The sequence below is a fragment of the Leptosomus discolor genome, chromosome 6 (assembly GCF_034619465.1).
Source record: "Leptosomus discolor isolate bLepDis1 chromosome 6, bLepDis1.hap2, whole genome shotgun sequence".
NCBI classification, from domain to species: Eukaryota; Metazoa; Chordata; class Aves; order Leptosomiformes; family Leptosomidae; genus Leptosomus; species Leptosomus discolor.
Genome location: NC_141396.1, coordinates 47,111,551 through 47,137,059, shown reverse-complemented (window position 1 = coordinate 47,137,059; position 25,509 = coordinate 47,111,551). Strand labels below are relative to the sequence as shown.

At 38.0% G+C, this 25,509-nt stretch overlaps 1 protein-coding gene across 3 annotated transcripts in view; it reads right to left on the bottom strand.

The window, feature by feature from the left end:
* MLLT10 (MLLT10 histone lysine methyltransferase DOT1L cofactor) overlaps positions 1 to 25,509 on the bottom strand; it is a 128,481-nt gene that overhangs the window by 23,952 nt on the left and 79,020 nt on the right. For all 3 annotated transcript variants that reach the window (XM_086466547.1, XM_086466548.1, XM_086466549.1), the window contains one exon: positions 13,047 to 13,225. In XM_086466547.1, coding sequence (XP_086322673.1) covers positions 13,047 to 13,225 — 179 coding nt within the window. The remainder of the gene's footprint in view (positions 1 to 13,046; positions 13,226 to 25,509) is intronic.

Genomic DNA, 25,509 nt, shown 5'->3' with positions numbered 1-25,509 from the left:
TGTTTGCATCACTCCAAAACGGTATTTTACTGTAACAGTATGGCTACAGTTTCCCAAGTTGGCAACTATTTGCATTCATAACTGGACATTTACTTATATTTTCAGGGAAAATGGTTTCTTCGTTTCAAAAGTTACATGTTCTTTAAGCAAAAAAAAACAAAGGGGAGAAAAATGAGACAATACTTAGATGTATGCAATTGGATTAGGTCTCAAAAATTTGAGAACCTTTGAGCATACCTATTCCCCTGTTCCTTTCAAGTTTTATGCTATGAAATATTTTCTGATAACACGCCTCATTTCTGTCTCGGCTCCACACCAGTAAGGTTTTAATACTCAGCGTGTGATGAGAGATGAAACCAAGTGTGAACAACTTTCGGGTCCCATGAGTAGGCTGACTGTTGAAGCTGTCAGGTTCAATTGCATCATTCCACATTATTCAATGCCCCAAACTGCTCCCTAATTGTTAGGGGCTTAACATATTCAAAACTATTGTTTAGGCTAATGCTGAAATGCCTACAGTTGAGTTTCCATAAAGAAAGGGGAGGGATTTAATTGTAGTTAAACCATTACTGAATTCTCCTCCTTTCATGATAGGACAAGGATGGCCGGAACAACCAATTCCAAGACGGTTTCTTACTCAGTTTATATCCAATCAACATCCCTTTTCCCCTCTGCTTTAAAAATAGTCATTGCTATATTGTAGCTTTGTCTTATATTATGACGATGCTTTACAATTAGTGACAGATCACCTAATTACCTACTTCAGCCAGTATCTATGCGTCAACAATAATTTCAAAGGTTATTTTTATTTCTCGTTTAAAATATAAACGTATCATTGCTCCTGCACTGTTTGTATCTCTTGAAGTATGAGTGCCACATTAATGGGCTCGGGGTCATACCATTTACCAATCACACTAGGTTCTTCATCACAGCTCAATGCTGCGACAGAAAGCACAAAACTACCCCCTGTTCCTATTAACACGAAGTAAAGAAATCAAGAGCACTAGGTATCACCACCAACTACTTCTCATGGCCAACTACTACTGAAAACAGTTCTTTTTAAAAAAATTGATGCAGATGAAGTTTAAAGCTAAATTCTCTGCAAGCTATTCCGCTACACTTCTGAGATGATGTTACTAATGCCTTCCATGCATTTGTCTAGCTTCATGACATATGGAAGGAAATCCAAGCACTAAACCAAATATGAACATCAGCTTATTTCATCTCAAAGTCATCTTAAGCTGAGGTACTTCGGTCATCAGCTAGCAACATTTACTGAACAATATACTATTGAAAATAACATCAACATTAAAGCCTGCATTGCAATTAAATAAGCTTAGATATTCAAACATATTAATGCTACGTACATAATGATAACAAATATAATATAAATATATTAACATTAATTGCTTCTCTTGAGAAGTGGAAAGAGCTGCCTACCAAGTGATAGCAGCAAAAGCAACCTGGCCTTATGTTTCCTACCTTAACTTGGACAAGTGAAGAAAAGTTATTTTTTTAGCCCCAGAATTTTTAAGGCCAGTTACACTGCAGGGAGCACAACAGTTGGCTTGTTTGGGCATTCAATGCAATGGGAAGAATGTGCTACTACTTCCTTTTATTCTTTCAGTAATTCCGGTACCACCTTTAACTTCATTTAGGAGATGTGGGGGAACCAGTGCTACACATCATCACTCGCCTTCTCTGAACTCTGCGAGCTGTTCATCTGGGACACAATACATGCCCACAGAAGGGTGCTCAGACTGCAGTCAACTGCAGCAACACCATCACATCTCAAGGAAGCCCAAGAGGAAGTTCTGCCACATCGGCAGCTTCTCACGCATCACTTGCTGCAACATAGCTCTAATACTTTCACCACAAATATAGAATTTGCTTAGAAATCTTATCTAGACCTTGTTTCCAATTAAAAAAAAAAAATTAAAATTCCTGTTTATTTTCCTATATGCCAAGAAATATTGATGGAATTGAGGACAACATAGAAAATCTGTAATAAAATACTGTTTCCACATTTCTTCTGTAAACCATCATATGACTTTTCAAAACAACAGCACAACACAAAATAATATTAAAATGCAGCATGGTAAACACTGTTTATTTATTTTAATTAAACAGATACCTTCATTTACACCTTTTTAATTTTTTGGGGGGCTTTCATAGTTATAAGTTGAACATAATTAATTTCCAAGCAAACTGTATTGACTTCTTGACTAAAACAGCCTACAGCACTATTGATGACTGAAAGCAGAAAGTACACCTTTTACAGCTAACCTCACTTCACCTGCTATTATACATACATCACCCATGTGAATCAATTCCAAACATCCACTGTAGTCTGTTACTCATTCATTCCACATAAGCAAATCCAAGACTGGAAAGATAACCCATCCCATATTGCCACCATAATTACCATCCAAGCACTTCAAAGTCCTTGAAGTTTGGGGCTTTTTAAAACAGATAATCAAGGTGCAATTTTACAATAAACGTTTTTGCTAACTGGCCGAAATAAAAGAAGTAACTGAAAAGCTTAATTAGGAAGCTGGAAAAGTTAAAATGAAATCAGGAAAAGGGTTTGTGGTATCTTTGAAGAAAAAAAGCAACTTTTCCATCAAAAAGAGCATTAATTACAAATGTACAAATTATTATAATTAAAATCTGTCAGGAAAACTGTATACATGACATGTAAAATCATCCTATGGATACATTATTCACATCATTAGTACTTTTTATGTTACTAGCAAAAACAAATACTTTGAACTTCTAGCCATAATGAAGACTCCAGTTTATGAACAAGCAAATAATCAAATACTGTCTTTGAGAATCAATTGTCTTGATTAAATGTACAAATAAATCCTTCAATTAAATGAAACCATCTAACCTTCAAACAGCAGCACTCAAATATTTTCCAAGAAGGGCATGAATGAACGCAACTGGGAAACACAGTGGGATTTGAAAGGCAAAATGAAAAATTAATGGCACACCTACAGAAACTAATTTATACCTCTGCCCACTGTACAACAAGGGCACATCAAGTCATTAAAAACCACATGAGTAGAAGGCCTATCTTTCAATAATGTTAAAAAACTACAACCTCAACTGTACTACCAGTTTACTCATCTCTTCCATGGTAATTAAGCTGGATATTACATAAAATTTTAACCAATTTGTTTATAAACTAGACACAAAAAGGGGACTTGTACAAAAACTTACTAGAACACTACCTCATAAAAGGTCTGTTTGTTTGTTTGTTTTTTGAAGGAGGCTTTACAGAGATAAGGCCCTGGGATTCCTCCACCTCCCCCACACACCTAACTGAAAACAGAGCTATCATTTCAACACAAATGCCTTTTACCTCAAATTTGTTCCTCCACCCCTTCCATCTACCTCTGTCTTCATAGCACTTAACCTGTGCGTGCTTTAGACAGACAATGGAAGCAGTATCTCACCCAAGACTCTGTCTTCCTTAAGAACATTAACAGGAATCATAAGTTCACTCTCATTATTGACTAGCAGAAAGAATGACTTGTTTAGGAAACAAGCCCAGTACATCCATATAGTAATTATTTTCTTCACGTGAGTACTCTAAGGAAAGCCAGACAATAGTAATATGGCAAATAATGTATCTGAGCAAAAAGCGACTACTTTCCAAACCATCTATAATTTCAAAAATAGTCCCAATAAAGAATCAGACACTTACAAACTCACATTTTAACTTTCTATGTAAACATCAATAGTCTTTGCCATTTAAGTGATGAAACAAACACCTACAGCAGCAGAATTACTGCTGTGTGAAGATGTTTGCGGATTCTCAACATTTTATACAAGGCCTAAAAGGACAGTGCCTCAACCATGAACTTTGCAGCTTGTAACAAAGCGTACACCACATAAACTTGAAATCTTTTTCAAGTCAAACCTAAACATTCGTTTTAATTTAAATATTTTTTATTTATTCCTACCATTACATACAGACTAGAAAATTTTCACATTTTTCACATTCAACACCGTAACTATTGTCTCAGGCAGCTAAATTGAAGTAGTGCTACACTCAGTTCAACGAAGAGGTCAATGTGCCTCAGTTGCCTGGAGACTGATGGTTGCTACAGCAGCACCAGATAAGCCAAGCTAAATAAGCTTCAGCTTGAAGGCAGAAACCATTTATTGCTAGACTGAAACACTGATGTAGCATGCAGCACTGCGCAAAATCATGCAACTCCCTTTCAGACTACCTGCATATTGCGTAAGTCTACAAGAATCTTACTGAAGCAAGAGGAAAATACAAAAAGTAAGATTTTAATTTGGCTAAATACTAGATTACTTGCAACTATGATTCCTTTGTTCTTCTAGTTGAGTCACATGTTAGAAGGAATTTTCCCTCTGGCTGTAAATTCTTCCTCTTTGCTAGTCTCCTCCACCCCCACCCCAAAAATCCTCAGTTAGATTGAGTGAGAAGAAAATTAGATTTTCACCCGTTTTGCCTAGCAGTAACAAGGAATTAAAACAGCTTTTAAGTGACAAACAAGAAAATTCAGATGGAATAACCTTTACTAGCATGGTTCTTTTACATTTTTAATTTTGCAAGACTCTTAAATTTAAGTGGCTGTGACACAAATATGGTTTAGTGGTTTTGGAAGGGAAGTCACTATTTTGCATTGACATTTTACACCACAATACCAAACCCCTCTCTGTCCGCAAGGTACCGATGGATGCATTTAGCGTGCTTTCTAATCTACCAGCTCTGCCGATTTCCTGTGGCAACGAGTCCCAAGGATGAGCAACATATCCTGTTAAGAATGATTTCTTTTTGTTCTGGATGTGCTGGCTTTTCCTTTGTTCTCCTTATCTCATAAGTTAAGAAAAAGATATAAGAGTAATTGCAGCATCCAAACGGTCTGTGATCCATGTTGACCTTTTACCTTTGACCCAGTGGGTGGGAACCTCTTTTGAGAGATCTTATCATCAAGAGGTGTTTTGATAGTCACATAAAATATGTTAATTGGTTTTCACGTATCCATCATTTCTATTGATTAGAGAATTTTAGCAGCATAGTAAGGATATTTTTTCCTTTTTCTGGAAGCATGCTGCTTAAACCATGCAATATCATGAGCTCCAGATGTTTTATTATTCTCTTTTTAATTACCATTCATTTTAAAGGTAATGCAAATCATCATTAGAAAGACAAATGCAGAAAATACAACCAAAGTGAGCACAAATTTGTAAAACCTGATACTTTTATGATGGATCTTAGAAACAAACAAACAACAAAAAACCCCCAACAACATACCACAAACTGTATGGCAATGTATAAAGTGAACTTTAAAAAATGAACTAACAGAATTTACAAAACATATTGTTTATCTGCAGGAAAGGTCACTTAACTCTAGATTACATCAAATTAATTAGTATCAGCAAAAGGAAAAGACTGGTATGACCTGATGTCATGATTACCAGAGGAAGCATATTTTGGGTAAATCTAGCAATATATTTATATACTGTTATAAGCACTGCCTGTGCTTTTCATAAATGACTGATTTCTAAGGGGCAAGAGGTTTCAGCAGAAGGCACCCACCCATTACTAGCTCTGCAGATAAGGAGCAGAAATCTATACTATCTGCACCCTGGACTTCGTAAGAGCTGTTTTGGCATTTGACATCTCAACTATTTCTACATTAAGAAACAGACTTCAGAAAGGCAACCTGAAAAAATGTAAAAAGAGCGTAGGGTCTTCCTAAGTTACAGAAACCATCTCTGATTACATGTCTAATGTAATTTACCATAATTAGGGTAAGTTCCTTTGTATTGCAAGAAAGGGTTATTGCTTAAATAAGTTTGTTGAGATCACTTCAAAGTCTCTAAGTCTTAAGATGTTCTGATCCAAAGGTGTCTGCAAGAGTATTACACTAAATTCTTCACTTCAGCCATTACACATGGCTGTGAGGTGTACCTTTAGGAACGAAGCAGGAAGCTCACTTAAGCAGTCAGCCATCTAGTGCAACTAGTACATCTAGTTACTAGAAGTCTGAGATCGCCACATCTGTCACATCCCAATGTCCTAGAATGAGGGCAATTTGTCTTTTTTTCATGTATTCATTCTAGTCCTGAAATAAAAGTTCATTAAACACTAACAGCTAAGAGACCTGCCGTTTTCTACAGTACCCGCAGAGAGAGCGGCCCAGGAACTTCCCTTAAATGGACTTCCACTTTCACTTGCTCAGCTCCAGCAAACTTCAGACACTTAACCTGAAATTTTCATCCTTTCCTCATGTTTACTTTGAGCTGAATAAGTTTTTTTTTTTAAAAAAAAAAAAAAAAAAAGGGGGGGGGGCAGGGAGCAGAAAATAGGGTATGTTTCTCTGAGCAAGACTAGGAAACAGAAGTGGACAGAGGAGTACCTTCCTCAGCCATACTGAATTTGAGAATATGACATCCGTAATTTGAGGCTACTACTCCAAACTCAGCAGCAGTATCAATCAGGTATGTACATTTTACCATTCTACAAAAATGCCCAAATCCCCCTTCTGAACATTTGCAAAAAACCCTTTCAACTTGAATTTTCAGCAAAGACTACTTGTTGAAGATGTACTTTTAAACTTGCTCATAATTCCACCTGTTTTGGAAGATATAAGTAAGATTGCTGTCAAAACTGCTCCTAACTTCTCTGTTGAAAGGGATGAGAACAAAGGATAGAGTTCCTTTTTCCTGTATTTCCCACTTGTTTTCCTGTGAGTGCCAGTACAGAAAATAAAAAGGAGGAAGTTCCCTTGATAGCATGCAAAATGATGAGCAGACTTAAACTATGACAAGGAAAAAACCCACTAAAACAGGAAGCCAAAAATAGTATAAACTACTGATGTGGAGAAAGAGCAGTGGACTACAGAGATCCAAAATTATGGACTAGACTAATTCAGGAAGTGAGAAAATAAAAAACACAGGACAGAAGCATCTGAAACATCAGGTGCCCTACACTCAAAATCTGAAAAGATCTCAGGATTCCTGAGCTTTCGCATTCCTCTATTGTTAACAAATAACTGCAAATCTAGTGAAAAAAAAGTAAGCCTTATCCCCCTCTAAAAGCTGGATCAGACAAAGGAGGATAACCACCACTATATGAATGCTAAAGAAAACCCTGCTGGTTTTCTACTGCTCCTAAGGGGAGTAAATCCAAACGTACTTCAGAAGGGATAATGGAAGTCATTAAAGCAAACTTCTTTCACTTAGAATTGCAACTGAGTAGCAACACCTACCTTCCCAATTATCACATCTCCACCACAGAGGCAGCAGTTCTTTACGTATGTTGAAGTGGACTTATGCCATCACAAATAAATACTGGACTAAAAAGAGTAACGAACAGCAACTGTTCAGTTTCCCTATCTCTGTGCAAGCCATAAGGAGTGCTGTTACAGATACTTCTCGCTCCTTTCCTTCTCTTTATTAGCTGCTTCTGTGGCAAAGGAAACACAGCGCATAAAGTAAGAGATGGGAACTTAGGAAGAAAATAAAACAGAAGCTGCAGAGGAAGAAAAACAGCTTAAAAAAGAAAAAAGAATCCACTAACAAAACCCATTTTTCTCTCTGTCCTAACAAAGACAGAACAATCTTTTGGATTGTATCTGTAAAACAGGTTAGTGACAAGTATGTGCAATATTGCTTGAAATTGCCTCACAGAGCTGCTTATGACAGTCACTAAGAGCACAGATACCACCACATGGGAGAAGAAAAAAATAATCATCTACAAAGTCACAATTTGAAATTAAACTTCCAGAATGAAAATAGATCCTGAAAATTTCTGAATAAACTGAGATTACTATAACACAAAGATTGCACATTAGTGAATCATACAATACCAGCACCAAAGAGTCGATGAGCTACAAATGTTTAAAATAAAAGGCTGTATGTCTTAAACCACTACATGCCATTTCAACTCCCACTAAAAATAGTATTGAAATGAGATTACAAGATACCTAAATGCATTTTTTTCTTAAAAGGAATACAGTCTGAGAGATGGCTTTAATAATCAATGTCTGGAAGAAAACCCAGTCAGAAACCTTTCCTTCCATTTCTGCAGTCTGATTCTGCATTCAGAACGTAGAGAGCCCAGAAACAAATGGCCACAGAGCACTAGTAGGGTAATTTCACTCATTTCAGTCATCAAAAAGAATACACAGCTCAAACAATTTCAATCTTGATCTCGACCGAAGTAGCAAACATTTCATTATAAAACCCTAAATCTACTAACTCAAAATTTAAAAAAAAAAAAAATAATAATCTAAGAACCACCATTTCCTGATGAGCAGAAAACAAATCCTGCTGTACAACACCAAAAGATACTGAGGCACACAGTCACTGCTGTTTTTGTGAACATATATTAATCACTAAGAAAAACTCAGCAGAAAGAGCAATACATCAAACTGTTATAGAACAACATAACAGGCTGACAAACATTTTTGCTATAATCACAAAACACAAGGAAATCTCCGAGATAAAAACTGAGCATAGACCTCAGAGTGGTCCTACCTGTGACTTGGCTTAAGAGCGAAAAATTAAGACAATATTCAAAATCCAAATGCAAGAAAGTGATTCTTCTCAACAACAGAGCACACATTAATATTAATGCAAAAGTTAAAGAGATGCTTCTGAGAGAAAAGACAGTAGTTTGGGATACAGTAATTTGCTGTTACATGCAAAACAGGCAGTGTCAACAAACACATCAATTCACAGAAAACCAGGAACAAATGTTTGTGTGGGCCGTACCTTCTTCTCTCCTGCATCCCTTTTTTCCTGCATTCTTGCAATTGTTAAACGCATTGTTAGGCTAATAAGGCCTCACTGAATTAAGCTGTGTAACCTATCCGAGGCTACGCCCAAGACATCTAAAGAGGAGGAACAGGATGCAAAAAAATCTGCATTTCCAGCAATTGGCATTTTTACTAGACCACTGATTCCCACCTGGTGAGGAACACCAGCATTTAAATTCAGTTATGGCACAGCATGGAACACAAGTTAATAATCTCTTCTGGATTTATTAGATTGGAATAAAAATTATGAGTGGCATGAAAGACGAAAATGAGACACAAAAGAAAAGGTGATCGCAACAAGGCCCATACTGTGTTTTTCTCTTTAAAACAAATGAACAAAACCACAGTATGGTAACTATCACAGTAGACAATAGAAGGAAAGAATCAAAATCCAGGATCTTCAAGTTGCCTCCCCGCCCCCCCCCAAGCTTTAACATCAGTGTTGTTTAGTTGTTGAAGGAAAAAGCAGCACTTGGGGGTTTTAATCACTGAAGTTTTATATGGGCGTAGCAGTTATTAATAAATAACAAAAGGCACAGTAGTATTACCTAATTGTCTTACTTTAGGACAGCTGCTTTCAATTGTTTGCAAGTTTTCTTAATACTATGAACAAAATTTACTAATGTCTACCATAACCTCCTAATCAAAATAGTTCATCCAGTTTTGAGACTAATTCTACAGAAATATGTTTTTCCCCAAGACCTTCTCTTTAGAATTTCTTAATACTCTTGCTTTAAAAAAAAAAGGATGCAAAAAAATCCATCAAAAAATGACGAATTTATGACGAATTTAAAATGCCCAATAGAGGCTCTAAGAAAACTTAACAGCTGAAATCTTTGAAGACTGCACCTTAGCAGCACACGTTTGAGACTATTCCAATTTTTAGGATTATTCCAACTGCACGTCTGCCATCCTGACCAAACAGCTGAGCAACCAAGGTTTGGTCATACTTACTCTCTTCACTAATAGTTGAAATAAACCCTACTTTAACTATTGCTTTTTATCTGCTATAGAGGCACAAGCTGACCTTAACTTATCATCATTGTATGTACATCTAGGATCTTGGTTGATTTTCTTTTAATTAGAACACTACACAAAAAAATGTATTAGCACACCCATTATTTGAAGACTTCCATGGTCAAGAGGCAGGTAAACACTGAGAACACATCCACAAGAGCCCAGTAAGCAGACACAGCACTCTGATGAAACTTTGCAGAACTAAGTAGGTAAACCCTAACCCTTGAAGTATAATCAGTCATTTATGCTAACTGCATTTAAAAAAAAAAAAAAAAAAAAAAAAAGGTTCCCTTGGATTGGAGAACAGCAGCATGTTAAACACGCTCTTGATTGAGTCTCTTCAAACACCAGTAAAGACCTCATGAACTGAAACTGAAAAAGACTCCCAGAACCCAGGAAAAACAAAGGCATGTTATGGGTGGTTGTCACAATTTAGTGTGAATCAATGATACTTAAAGTGGGGAGACCTGCTTGGTATTTTCAAATCTTGAAAGTTTGGGAAAAAAATCTAATCTGCCTGGTGCAATGGCAGAAATAACACCAATCCTAAACGTCAACCAGGACATGAAAGCACTTAATATTTTAAAACTCACAATAGATATCCATCTTCTTTCTCCTTCATGCTAGATAGTACTCTATAAATTAATTTTCCCCATGAATGAGGAAAAACTGTGTCCATAGGCCTTACAGCCAACTGACTGCTCACCTCTTGCCATTACAGCTTCTTTCTAGGAAGTTTCTCTCAAAACCGGTAATTCGGCAGGGTAAAAAAAAAAAAAAAAAAAAAACAACCAAACAACAACAACAACAACAAACAAACCAAAAAAATCCCAAAAACTCTCAAACGTACAGAAAGGCAACAGTTACAGCAATTTAGCCTCAACTGGAAACTTCCATTGCCTACCTGCTGGATGCCAGACAAAAAGGAAAAGTGCCAGTCTAACTGCAAATTGTGAAGGCTGTTAACCAAAACATCTCACCCGAATTTGAACCTCCCTTTATAGGTCAGAACCAAAAGACTCTTTAAAGGCTAGTACCAGAGAATAAGAGGCTGGCAAGTAAAATTATGACCACTTGAAAACAAGTTAGTTACTGAGGTAAGATACACAACTCCTCGGTGGTGAACAACTGAACCCACAACAAAAAAACCCCAACACATCTCCCAGAAAACAGAAACAAAGGAGGGACAGGAATTTTAAGCACTTAACCTATGGAGGGCTCTCTAGTTCAGCTAAACACTGCAAGAAAGTGAATCTCCCAGGGTATATTTCACCTTTTTGTGACATGAGGAAAAAAAAAAAAAAACTATGGTATTTCTGTTCCTGCCTGCTAAATATGGGTTCTGTCCCATTGCTTTTTGAATCCATTTAGCCTCTGACAGAGTCTAACAAATAGAAGTAATGGTGCATGATTCTTGCTTATTTAACTTTTCCATGCCATTCATGATTTTACAGACCTTTGTCTTATCCCATCTCAGTGTCTCTTTTGGAGACCAAGAGTCCTACACTATTTACTCATTCCTTATAAGGATGCTGTTCCTTGCCACTGTTCACTCCCATGGCTCCTCTTGTACCTCTTTTGATACCTGCTGTATCTGTTTTGAATAGAAACTGCCTTTTCCCTTTAACAGTAATTTCATTTGCCTTCTTACCACTTTGTCAACAGTCTGGTGAGGTCTTTCAGCAGTTTGCGACAGCTGATCTTCATAACAGCTCACTGCATAACCTAGCACAACCAGCAAACTTGCCTTCTGTTCCTCCTCCTTCTCCTAGATCATTTATGAATACATTGAGCTGTACAAAAGGCCATAAGGCTGATCTTTCCAAGACTCTGATGGTAAACCTCTCCACTGCAAAAACAGAGCACCTACTTGTTTGGGTTTCTTAAAATCTTCTAATCTGCTACTGCTACTACACAACCTCTCCTCGTATCTCCAGACTGTTCAATTTAAGTGTCTTCAGTGAATTATGGTGTGTAATACTCTTTGGGAATTTTTTAAGGAAAAAAAAAAAAAAAGGATAACTCATTCCAGTTGGTTGTGATTTCCTTTCACAAAAGTTATATTGGCTCTTCACCAAAGCATCGTATTTTTAATTAATTTCTTTAAAATATTTTCTATCAGTTTGTGCAACAGACATGTCATCCAATTTTGGGTGAAACTGGCCAACAGGTTCCAAGTTATAAGACAGAAGTCACACAAACACACTGGCATAATATAAGCCTTATTTCTTTAGGAATCCAGTCCAGAAGAATTACATAAAAATATGAACTGCCACCTGTAACAGTTATTGGGTATTCAAATGTACTCTATGTTGGCCTGCACATAGTATTTCTGCTATACATGTACTATGCACACACACGTATGTATGTATTAAGCTTGATTTTAATTCTTCAGGTTTATAACCACAATCTTAAATCACTGTAGACTCTACTAATTAAAAGTTGATTGCTTATATGCACACCAAAAAAAGATATATTTGATACATTCACTGTAAAACAGATACCCATCAGAAAATGAAAAATACAAGAAACACAAAGTAGAAAAACATCATGTCCAGTACAGTATTCCTTCATACTTATACTCTAATCATGGTGGTTCTCCACAACTATAACTTCATACTCTCTTGCCTTGATAAATGCAATCTACTGTGTTATCCTTCTGCATTCCTCCAGTGCCTCCCTTATCCTTTCATCATCAAACATGAACTATGTATCTTCATTTGTATGACCTTTCAAAAATACAAAACTCTAGCATATATGTCAACTTCTGTTCGCAGCCTTGGCCACCTCTTTGCCAAGGCTAGCCTTAGTTGTCCATTTGTTAAATCTCCCGAATACACCCTTCTGTTCTTTAACAAATACCAGCAATTTTGCATGAAACATGCAAAACTATGTGTTTTCCTCTTTTAAATCCTTTCTTAAAGCATTGTTCTGATAACAGACGTTGGTTAGAGCACTGATGAATTGTAACCAGCAATTATGCTACTAGTCATAATACAGGCACTATTACTACAGACTTCTACAGACTGATTTTTAAAAAATCTGTGCTCTACAAAGATGGGACCATATAATATTATGGGGAACTTCTAGCCTCTATAACGTTTTCATAACAAATACAATAGTTATTAACCTATTTTCCAAGGAAATTATTGTTTCGTTTAACATTGAAAATAAGCAGGTCAGTAACATGGTTTGCTATCTTAAACTCTTGTGATAGTTTACCTGAGTTGCAGCAACAACAGTAGTTATAGAAGGCGCAGTTGAAGGTGATAGAGCTCCCACTTGCTGCAAATGGCCTGAAGCCTGCTGAGGTAAATGAGAACTGGAAACGGGAGTGCTAGATCCTGAGCCAGATACTGCATTTGGAAATGATACTGCTACATCATTGCTGCTAAAAATACCTGAAAAAAATTACAAAAATGATTACATGCATCTCTCTCTCCCCCTCCCTCTGTTTTCTAGTAACCATGTAAATATGCAGTAGAAAATTAATCAAGACAAACAAGTTGACTTAATACATAATGCAGAAAGCTCTTGTGTTGAAATTCTAACCATGCTGATTGATAAAAGTGCTCTTGTCATTTGACATTCTACAGTTCAGGGAATACAGACTGACTCAGTTCTTTTTCATAAAACATGTGTGATATATCAGATATTTATGTGCATTACAAACTGCTCAAATATTAACAGTAGCAGAATTTTTGGCTAAAATGCCTGCCTTCAACTGAGTCTGCTATCAGAGTTCGTTCTTTTAACGAATTACTGTAAACGTTAAGTAGATACAGAATGAAGTATTGGGCTATATAACTGAACACACACAATACAAATGGAAAAATACTTTTTAACTTTAAAGTAAAATGTTTCTAAACAACATACATTTGTCCAAAACTGTAATTTTGGCAACTAAGGATTGCTTGTGTATTTTCAGAAAAATACTGACAGCAAGTCCGAGGACAAACTACTCAGATTTGCTGGTAGAACTGGTGGTATTTTGTTTATTCACAAACTAAAACTCCATCCGTGATCTACAAATGCGTGACTAACATTTCTGCTAGAACAGCCAACAAATAAACGACTAAACACATTAACATTAGTCAGACTTGTATGTTAGCAACTTAAATAGAAAGAGTTCATACCCCTCTGTGAAGCCATTACTTCTGTTCATCTACATGCAGGGTAAAGTTCATTATATAGGTTGGGAAAAAACCCTACTGACCAGAAGCCCAGGACAAGAAGTAGTACCTGTCTATGAAACTGTTAGGCTCCACGTGCATTAGATAAGTGAGCTGTCAGCTGGCCAAGGAATATCAAGCATGGTAGCACTGAACTGCAGTTAGAGGAAGAGTGCCACAGGGAGTAAACAGAAGTAGAATGAACATGGTTAGATCAAAAAAAGCAACAGAACTGAAACGCCAGTTAGAAGGCAAAGGGTGGAGCTAGTTTGTCACTCATACAAATAATGATTTGAAGAAGGTAGTGACAACAAGAAGATAGGTAATGTTAAAACACCACTCGCCACCCAGCAGTCCCTCTGAGCACAGGCAGCCAAGGGAGACTAACATCATCCAAACCCATACATAATACGCAAACACTGATGCATCTTTAATTCCCTGCCTCTCTTAACTGTCAAGAAAAATGGAAGAGAAAACCAGCCAGACCCAGTAGAGAAAGAAGATACGAAAAAAACAGCTGAAGACACATTCCAACAACACTTTTTTTCCTGCCTAACCAAGGTTAGTGACTTCTTGGCATCTTTTGCCCAGTCTCTTCATCATAACTCAATCTCATACCTGCTCTGCTTTTCTACTGACCTTCACATCTTTTTCCATTTAGCACACCTTCCTGGGTCATCTTCCCCTCTTTTTTTTGGTCAGCATCCCAAAAATCTACAGTTACGGCATTACTAGCAGTTAAGATCCTTAAAGTGTTCGCTTTGTTATGACCTTTCTCCAATTGTATCTGCCTTACCTAACTAGACAGTAAATTCTACGGATCCTGCTCTAGATTTGCCCCTACACACCACCAAAACGAACATGATCAACAAACAGCCTTGCTACTGAGTCTACTCTTAAATGAGATATAATTACAGCCACAGAAACTGAAATATACCCCAGGTCCTCAAAAAGTTTTTTTTTTAATCTGCTTTCAATCAGAGATTTCAAATTAATAAAAAGGATGAGAGTTTTGACCCTTTGTATTTTGAATGCAAATTAAAACAATTAAATGTACAAAAATTTCTTAAAAAGATGAGGTTCTCATGCAATTATCTGTCTCCAGGAACTGTGAATTTTAAGAGTAAAAATAATGAAATATCACAACATGTATGATTAAATCATAAGAGCTCATCACCACAAATGCTATCATTTTCGTAAAACATCAAAGATAAAGAGTGGAGAAAACAAAATTTTTGGTGAGAGTCAAGTAGTAAGAGAGAAAGATATTTTGCCAGAAAGGTAAAACAACTCCAAAATTTTAAAGCTATTGTAGTTGGGATTTTTTTTCCTTAATTTTTCAAAATCTTACATATTTAATAACTGCAGAGCTTCTGCTGCTTCTATTTTAATGATAAGGTTTATTCTTCCTCTTAAAAAATAAAACTCTGGAATACAAGCAGGTAGTTATAAAATCACGGGCATAAAACTACTTCAAAAGAAAGTCAAGCAGTAACTTAATTTGCCAGTGGAATGAGGGAAGCTATTATTTCGTTGCTAATAGTAGCAGTTGTAATAGTAGTATTAAAAACACTCACTGTGTATGTTGCTGTTGCAAAATACAGGACAAATATGACCTATCTGCACACACTGTTTGGGCTAAGTATTTTCACTTAGCCATACCTTGCTTAATACATAAAGCACATGCACCTTCTGGAACTAGTCATGCAACCAAGATATTACTCCATGCAAGCATTCGAAGAAGAACTGTATACTGAACATAAAAATAAATCCGTGATTTTCACACTGTTTCAAAACCACCTGTATAAAAACTTTATGTATGTCATATCAGAAAGCCAAGAAAGCACCTATTTAAAAAGTCTCAAACATATCAAGTTGTCCTTTTGGGAGTACTAAAACACTTTCTGATTAGCAAGGAATAACAACAAAAGCCTGAACAAGTCCCACATTAATGTTTAAAACAAACACATCACCTTGAATTCCTTCCCATTTTACTGAAAAGCCAAATAGCTATATCTTGTGGTGAACGGCGTTGTGTCATATGACAGAGGCATAAAAGCACAGTTAAATACAACCTTCAGCATTTCCAACAGAACACAGTTCTTCGGCTGCAGGTGGAAATTGACATGTAACACTATTGAGGTAAAGACTGACTGTGCTGAACACTGCTAACACAGCTGCAGAACATGGTTTTAGGTTCTGACAGGCCAAATACACATATAGCCTGCACTGATGAGCGAAATGCTTCACAAAAATGCAACTAAAAAAAAAACCTGGACAACAAATAACTGCCTGCTTAGCACAGAAGGGTAGAATAGGGAGCAGGGAACAAATCAGATTATGCAGATTGGAAAAAAAACCTGTATTTTTTTGCTGACAATCAGTGACGAAATAGAGAAAATAAAAGTACTTCAAGAATAGTGAAAAATAAAATATCCTTAAGTCAGAACTAGCTGTGCAGCAACATACACCAAGTAGCACACAGAACAACTTTAGTGCTTTTATTAAAAAATCTCAAAAATAAGTAGTTCCATGAGTAGAAAAATTGACAAAACAGATTAAATTCTGGCTTTCAACAGTGTTGCATCTCACAGATTACATCAATACACTAAGCTTTCCCACCACAATTTCTGTACCTAACTACAAAATTCTCAGTTCTTACTGGTTTCTAGTAGTACAGCCCCCTACATTATTCAGCCCCCTTACACTCCCTTCCTATGCTGGTGATTGCCTAGTTCAGCAAAAGACGAAAACAGGCAGCGGTTACTCTTGTAGCCTAGACTGTCCAATCCTATTACAGGAACTTACGTATTTTAGACTCCTTTATCAAGTTTGCTTGAAACTGGACAACTTGCTCAAAGCTTCCTACGGGCCAAAATCAAGAGAGACAACATGTAGACTGCTTTCTTCAGAAGCTAGGAAAATGTTCTCTCTAACCATAAAGCTGCATTTTCTTTTTTAAGTCAGTTACTCTAAACTCTTGCAACAACTGTGAAAAGAGGAAGTCAGTTGAGATACCTGTCACAGGTTGCTGATGCTAGCATTTAGCCTTTAAACTTAAGAAATAAGCAGAATACAGTCAAAGAGGCGTTTTTAAAACGTAAACTTGTAACCCCACAAAAGCTGCACAGAACTACAGAACCTTCCTACTTGGGGAAAGACAGATGGATACAGGGCAGGGGGGCAGTGACAACAACCTCAAAGGGACTTGTAATAGAGTTCACAGAAATGAAAGGAAATTTTGAGTTATAAGAACAGGAACCTCTTTACAAAAACTGAAACTATATACATGTTTCCAGTACCTTCACTTCCTGTGGTGATCTCAAAAAGCCTCCCCTAAAACCATGACAACTTTCTATGCAGAGCAAAATTAAAATGTGCCTTTGAATGAAGGAGCCCATTAATTAGTATCTAAACATGTAGAAAAACTGATTAAGTTTAAGTTGCACAAGAAAGAACGTGTTCTATTCCGGTAGAATGTTAATAGTGGGAGAAATATCCCAGTATCTGTTGTTTTGTAATACGGACATAAGCTAAAGCGAAACGAATGCTAAACACAAGCATATAAAACCAGGTTGTGACACTTGTCTAAAAAGAGACGAAAGTTGTGTTTAAAACTGTTGAGCTAGCAACAATATTTCATTTCAATTAATCTAAGATAATGAAACTACAGCTTGGATACTAAAGCAAACCTGTTTGCTTCATGAAGAAATCTGAAATCTAAGAATCAAATAATCAAGCTGTTTTTCTCCTGCTGCTGAGCAAATCTGTATGGTTCACTTTCAGATAGGTTTCTACAAGATTCTGAAGTAACAGTTCTGTAAGTGTACAGAAATCATACTTACTGATATGCAGCCTAATAACAAGCCAGCATCTCCCTCCCTTTCAGTGACTGGGGGTCCTTTTTTGATGGAGGCACAGCAGCCTCCGTCACAGATCAACAGCCAACGTCCTCCTTTCATGAAGGGCATTGTGTCCTCTCCCATGAGGAGGTAGGAGATAAAAAAGCTCCCAGATGCAAAGTACCCAAAGAATACACACTACTGGGGATGGAGGGGAGGAGGGAAGATAGAAAATACAGGTACACGTTTTCAAAAATGGAACAACTATTTTAGTTTCATACCTATTGACAGAAGGCAGACTGCCATAATTACTCCCTTTGAAAATACTCTATAGATTTGATTTATAGGCAAATACCAAAACACTTGACAAGAACCTTCACAAAACTGAGGAACACAATTCAGCATGGCAGTGTCACATATACGATGAATCCGTGATCTAAGAGCAAGGTCATATCATCTTCATATACAGCAAAGACCTCAGTCTGCTATCAAACTCTGTTAAAATTAATCCCAAATCCTTGACAGCTCAGCTAGCAAGAGATGTTTAAGTCAATCTCTTCTGCCTACTCCCTCTCCTATGTTCATGATCCTGACTTTACATCTACCTACAGTCATTCAAAAATGTATTCAGTAATGGCGTGGGGGGTGAAGGATCAGAACTGATCCATGTAGCTACCAAAATGGCCTACTCCTCTGTTCAGCTAGTCCAACCCGCTATAGCAAACAACGTTATTTTATACCTGATCCCACACTCATTAATGACCACACACATGAGCAGTGTTACAGAACTCACTCTTCAATAAACTGTAACAGTGCGGAATACATATACCAGCTAATTAACATGAAACAACACATATAAGTTCCTTAAACCAAGCTCAGTCAGTGTACAGTCCTCAATTAGACTTTTACTTCCACAGGTAAGCATTTAAGTACAAGATTTCAAAACTGCCTAAACCACTTTCAGAAAGGTTACAGCTTCCCAGTGCAGAGTGAGCCTCCTACTTTAATTAATCCAAGCTGCTGCAGATCTTACATTACAGCCCTCCACTCCTTAAGGGCTCAAACCCGTGTTTTTCATAGCCCAGCCAAGGTGAATTTGCTCTTTGAGAGGTTTGAATATGACACAAGGAGACAGAGGAACAACATGCTGGACTAGGAACACAGGCAGAACTGTATCATTTTCCTAGCCCAGTACATCTACCTCTAACAGTGACCAACAGCAGCTGCATAAGGAAAAACAGAAGAAAAGGCTAAGCATGAAGTAATACTTTCCTCAAATATTCTCCCAGCCTCTAGAAATCTGTAATGTACGGGTTTTGAGCTTGAGGAAGGGTCTTTGAAATTGTTAGCCTTAAATTTGCTTCCAACCCTGCCCCAATTAATTTCTTCCAGTCCTTTCTGAACAGTTGTAACTTTTCATACCATGTCTCACAGCAAAGTTATACTTCATTTAAACTGCATGGTCTTTTTCAGGGAGGATGGGAATGGAAGACAGGGACAACACAGGGACAAACCTCCCTTCATTTGTTTCCTCCAGATGTTCTGATTTCCCACAATCAGTCTTCGAGATCATAGAATCATTCAGGTTGGAAAAGACCCTTGAGATCATCAAGTCCAACCATCAACTCTACTCTACACCCCTAAACCGTACCTCCAAGCACCACATCTAAACAACCTTTAAATACATTAAGGGATGGTGACCCAACCACCTCCCTAGGCGGCCTATTCTGAAGCCTGACAACCCTGTCAGTAAAAAAATTTTTCCTAATGTCAAGCCTCTATCTACCCTGGTGCAGCTTGAGTCTGTTCCCTCTTGTTCTATTATTAACTACGTGTGAGAAGAGACCAGCACCTACCTCTCTACAATGTCCTCTCAGGTAGTCGTAGAGAGCAATAAGGTCTCTCTTTAGCCTCCTTTTCTTAAGACTAAATAGCCCCAGTTCCCTCAGCTGCTCCTCATAAGACTTATCCTCTAGGCCCTTCACCATCTTTGCTGCCCTTTTCTGCACTATCTCCAGCACCTCAATGTCTTTCTTGTATTGAGGTGCTCAAAACTGGACACAGTACTCAAGGTGTGGCCTCATCAATGCCAAGTACAGGAGGACAATCACCTCCCTACTCCTGCTGGCCACGCTATTCCTAATACAGGCCAGGATGCCATTTGCTTTTTTTGGCCACCTGGGCACACTGCTAGCTCATGTTCAGCCAGCTGTCAACCAACACCCCCAGGTCCTTTTCTGCCGGACAACTTTCCAGACACTCTTCCCCAAGCCTGTGGCGCTGCATGGGGTTGTTGTGGCCCAACCGCAGGACCCAGCACTTCGCCTTGTTGAAGCTCATACAGTTGGCCTTGACCCATTGATCCAGTCTGTCCAAGTCCCTCTGTAGACTTTCCCTACCCTCAAGCAGATCAACACTTCCACCTAACTTGGCGTCTGCAAACTTCCTAACAGTGCATTCTATCCCTTCATCAAGATCATTGATAAATATGTTAAACAGAAGTGGCCCTAGTACTGACACCTGTGGAACACCACTTGTGACCGACCACCAGATGGATTTAACTCCATTGATCACTACTCTCCGGGCCTGGCCATTCAGCCAGTGTTTTACCCAGCAGAGCATATGCTCATCCAAGCCATGAGCAGCCAGTTTCTTTACTAGAATTCTGTGGGAAACAGTGCCGAAGGCTTTACAGAGGTCGAGGTAAACAATATCCACAGCCTTTCCTTCATCCATCAGGTGGGTCATCTTGTCATAGGTGGTGATCAGGTTCGTTAAGCAGGACCTGCCTTTCATAAACCCATGCTGACTGGGCCTGACCTGGTTGTTCTGCAAATGACTCGTGATGACACTCAAGATGATCTGCTCCATGACCTTTCCTGGCACCAAGGTCAGACTGATAGGTCTGTAGTTTCCCAAATCCTCCTTTCGGGCTTTCTTGTAGATGGGTATCACATTTGCTATTCTCCAGTCCACTGGGACCTCCCCAGTTAGCCAGGACTTGTGGTAGATGACAGAAAGAGGCTTGGTGAGCACATCCACCAACTCTTTCAGTACTCTTGGATGTAGCCCATCCAGCTCCATAGAGTTGGGTGCATCTAAGTGGTGTAGTAGGTCACTGACCACTTCCTCTTTAATTGTGAAGGCCACATTCTGCCCCCGCTCCCTGTCTTCCAGCTCAAGGGGCTGGGTGTCTAGGGAACAACTAGTTCTACTACTAGACTGAGGCAAAGAAGGCATTGAGCACCTCAGCCTTTTCCTCATCCTTTGTCACTGTGTTTCCCCCTCTATCTAGTAAAGGAAGAAGATTCTCCCTAGCCCTCCTTTTGTTGTTGATGTATTTACAGAAACATTTTTTATTGTCCTTAACAGTTGTAGCTAGTTTAAGTTCTAACTGGACTTTGGCTCTCCTAATTTTCTCCCTGCATAGCCTCACTACTTCTTTCTAGTCCTCATGAGAGACCTGCCCTCTCTTCCAAAAGGTCTTAAATTCTCCTTTTTTTCCTAAGGTCATGTCAAAGGTCCCTATTCAGCCAGGCCGGTCTTCTTCCCTGCCAACTCGTTTTTCGTTGCACACAGGGCAGCCTGCTCCTGCACCTTTAAGACTTCCTCTTGAAGTCATGTCCAGCCTTCCTGGACACCTTTACCCTTCAGGGCTGCCTCCCAAGGGACTTTGTCAATCAGTCTCCTGAACAGGCCAAAGTGTGTCCTCCTGAAGGCCAAGACAGTAGTTTTACTGACCCCCCTCCTTACTTCCCCAAGGATGGAAAACTCTATCATTTCATGATCGCTAATCATGAAATGCTTTATAACTGCCTGTTTAAGGTTTACATGCATACTTAATTCAGCTTTATGAAATAAACCACATTTCAGGCTTGTTCTAGTCTGATGTAAGAAGTTTTGGAGTAGTCTTCTAGAATAAGAGCGATAAGATCTCCATGATCATATCTGCGACACATATGCTCAGAACCATAGGAAAGACCTGTAGTTCAAGCGTATTACAACACAGAAAGAACTCTGCAAGAAGAAAAAAGTTAGACAGATATGGAAGAACAATTGAGAAACAAAGACCATAACTTTATTTAGATGTTCACTTTTGCCATGGTGAGCCAAGACATTCAAGCCTAAGTTACTTTAATACGACATACTAAAACCAAAGCTGTTTTAGGCTAACTAAGCAAGTAGTCTCTAGTAGCAGCATGACACTCCTGATCTACATTTCTTCATGATTTTCAGGGAGAACCTAATGGGTTTACTTAATATCTCCAAAAATCTACCATAGCTTCAAACCACTCTGACAGCAATCTGACTGCTGAAATGCTAAGTCTCTGGAAGCACTAGATTCCTCTTCACTGTTAACATAATATACTCTTTTACAGAAGTTTTACTTCAAAAAGTTCTCTTTGGATTCCAGTGATCCGAAGTTGGTGTCTTGAAGGCATGCTGCATGCTTCTCTTGTTCTTCCTTTTTTTAAATTCGTGTGGTTTAGCCGAGCACTACCGTCCCCATGCTTCAATACAGGCAGATGCCTTTTTATCAACACTGTAAAAGTCTGCCCAAGTTGGGCTAGATTCAAAAAGTTTAACTTATTCATGCTCAGGACAGATTCTGACTAGTTTAGGTCATCTTGTTAAAAAAAAAAAAAAAATCATACCATATATACTAAATTCTGCCTGCATTGATTTGGAGACCAAGGCTACAGAACTGAAAAGTTTCTCTGGAAATGTGCTGCCTTCTAAAGCTGACCACAGTGCTAGGACTGGGACAGTGGATGTCTGTTCTGTTCTACGACTCTCCTCACTACAACTCACAAATTAGCACAAGATGGAACAAGCCAAAACAGAGACCTGAAAACAGGAACAGGAGTAAGAAATAAAACAGACAGAAGACAGAACGAGCGAGAACAGAAGTAGCCACAGAAAGGCTACAACCAATCATTAGAATTTACAGCTAGCTCTGACATAAAATAGTAACATATAGGTCATCACTCCCCCTAGTTTTTTTTAAAGTATGCACTAAAATCCTCAACAGATATATATGTCTGCATGCCCTGCGTCTTGCTTTCCGGTGGTAGGCCCATAAAAATGATTCAGAAGGTCAAGTCAAAAAAGTTTGACTGTAAGATCCAGAGTAAGACTAAGAAGGACAAAGCACAAAGTTACCGCACAGCAAATAGCAGTGAAAACTTTACATCTCTCAACTGCATTGCTTCTGGGTTTTTATAAACGTTTTTTTTTAAAAGCATGAAAAATCAGGAAGTTGACCATAAAACTGAGAAGCAGAGCATCAAGTACTAAGTCTCTTACTGGCAAAACGTAGCGTGCCACTTCTGCCTTCAAGTGTCTTGACTCCCTTCTATTAAGACAGGTATCTTCATGGAAAGACATGGCTTGCATGACTCCATTTTCTAGTCCTCTTTTTTAAGTGACCCTTTCAACTGTGTTTGAGACTTTAGCAATCATCTTTCCTCCTCTGTACTTTGTCAGCACCAGATTCAACTGACAGGCTTCGACCATCACCTTTATACTAGCATAACTATCAAATGAACCTCTCTGCTCCAAATCTGTATTTGTCTCCACTCAAATCAAAATTCCCAGTTTTTTCTTTTTGGTACTGCCTTGCTGATGTGCAGCCAACTTAAACTCAGTGCAATAAAAAACCAAGCTCCTGATACACCAGTAATGACACTTACAGTCCTCAGCATTACCTGACGCATAATCTGGATATGCTGTTGGAGTAAGTAACCTTCCTGTGTTTAAATATTTATCTCAAATCTGAATACTTTCTTTTCATCCTAAACACACATGGCAAGATCTTTCCTCACTGTTCATCTCATCGAAATTTCCACTTGCCCTCATTGATTTCAGCCATACATATGCTTCTGCTAAAACAAAAGTACACAAAAAACCCCTGCAAGATTGGGGGAAAAAAGTGACCAAGTTTAAAAATCTTACTTAGAGAAACATGGGAAGGTAGATAAAACGCCACCCCCAACCCGCCCACCCAAAAAAAAGGGTAGATTAGATGATAAATCCTGTCCAAACACTGTTCTAAAACAAACATATAGGTAACATTATGCTGCCCCACAATAACAAGTCATATAAAGAATTATTGCTTGACAAAAAAGCATACGACATTAAGTAATCACTTTCCTCTATGCCCTTCCAACTTCTATGCTGGAGTTAGGAATACACAATCAGTTTTAAAAAAAATAGTGCAATGTGGAGTGAAGTTATCACAAATGGCGTTCTACCAATTTCTATTCTGCAGTCTGTTGTGAACCTATACCTCTTCAACATTAAACAGCAAAAAGGCTCTGCCTATAAAACAGCAGAAACTCACCAAGTCCAAATTCAGCACACTTTGTCAGATACCCTTCAGATGTTTTATTTTTGTTCAGAAAAATGGTGAGCTTGCTTTCCTTCATCTCAAAGCTGGTTCAGAGCACTGTATACCTGGGAGAGTGAGAGGGAAACCCTATATCAAAAGGAAAAAAGCTAAACCTATTTTACTAAAGCAAAGCAAATCTAGAGAAATTTCAATATTTCTCACCACATGTAGACTATGAAATACAAAATTTAATAATAAAAATAAAAAATATTACTTAAGAGACCCACCGCTATAGACATCTGCCTATCAGACTGAATTCATGGCTCCGACAGTGTGAAAAGCAAAAGTCCTATAAAACCTTAATGACTGCTAGCTTAAAATGCAAAGAACTTCACCATGCAAAGTTTAAACATTTAAATTCTTTTGCATATGTTGAACTCTAAGTCAATACAATTTGCAACGCATACAGCCCTGCTCTTTCAACATACAGGTATAGCAATAAGAAAATCATTCTACTTGGCTGACACCAATGGATAAAAAATTCCAATTTTTATTAACAGATCACCTGACACCAATTAAATACCACACTGAGAGACAGACTTTATCCTCTTCAAAACTAGTCTCATCCGAGGGGTTTAACTGTAAACATTCCCTCCTACATCCTCCCGTAACTTGCGAATATAGCTATGATTGTTTCCTATAAATGAACAAAAGCTGTGAAAAAGTAAACCCAAGTTCTAATTTAATAAGATATATTTCATCTCCACTGGCTATGAGTGAACACAGAACTAGGGGTACACAGCCGATACAGAATACTAAAGGGAAACAGCAATTAAATACATAAAGATTCAACATTGCTCCCTCTGAAATGGATAGTACTGTTATCAGTGACACAAACTGGCAGCATTGGGCTGCCAGAACAAAGAATGTATAAAACAAGGCTACCTTCACATGCATTACTTGTAGTAATTTAAGTAGGCAGGAAGGCAAGTGGGAGAATGCCTGAGGTAGACACCACTAACACACCTATGAATGGAGCACAGAAGAAGAACTAGAAACACTATTCACAAAATTAAAGAAAAGAATCTCAGAACTGGAATAAAACTGTTATCATTTTACTGTGCACATACAAAAAGATCATAAAAAAGAGATCTGAGGAACTATTGACCTATGAGGCTCCTGCAGACAATCTACAAAGTTTTCACTCAAGTACTGAACAATTGACTCACTGCAGACCTGTATTTCACCCAATCCATAGAATATGCAGACCTTCAATCAGGCTTTTCCACAAAAGGCTACCCTTTGTGATAAATGAACCTCTGAAAAAGATTCTAATATAA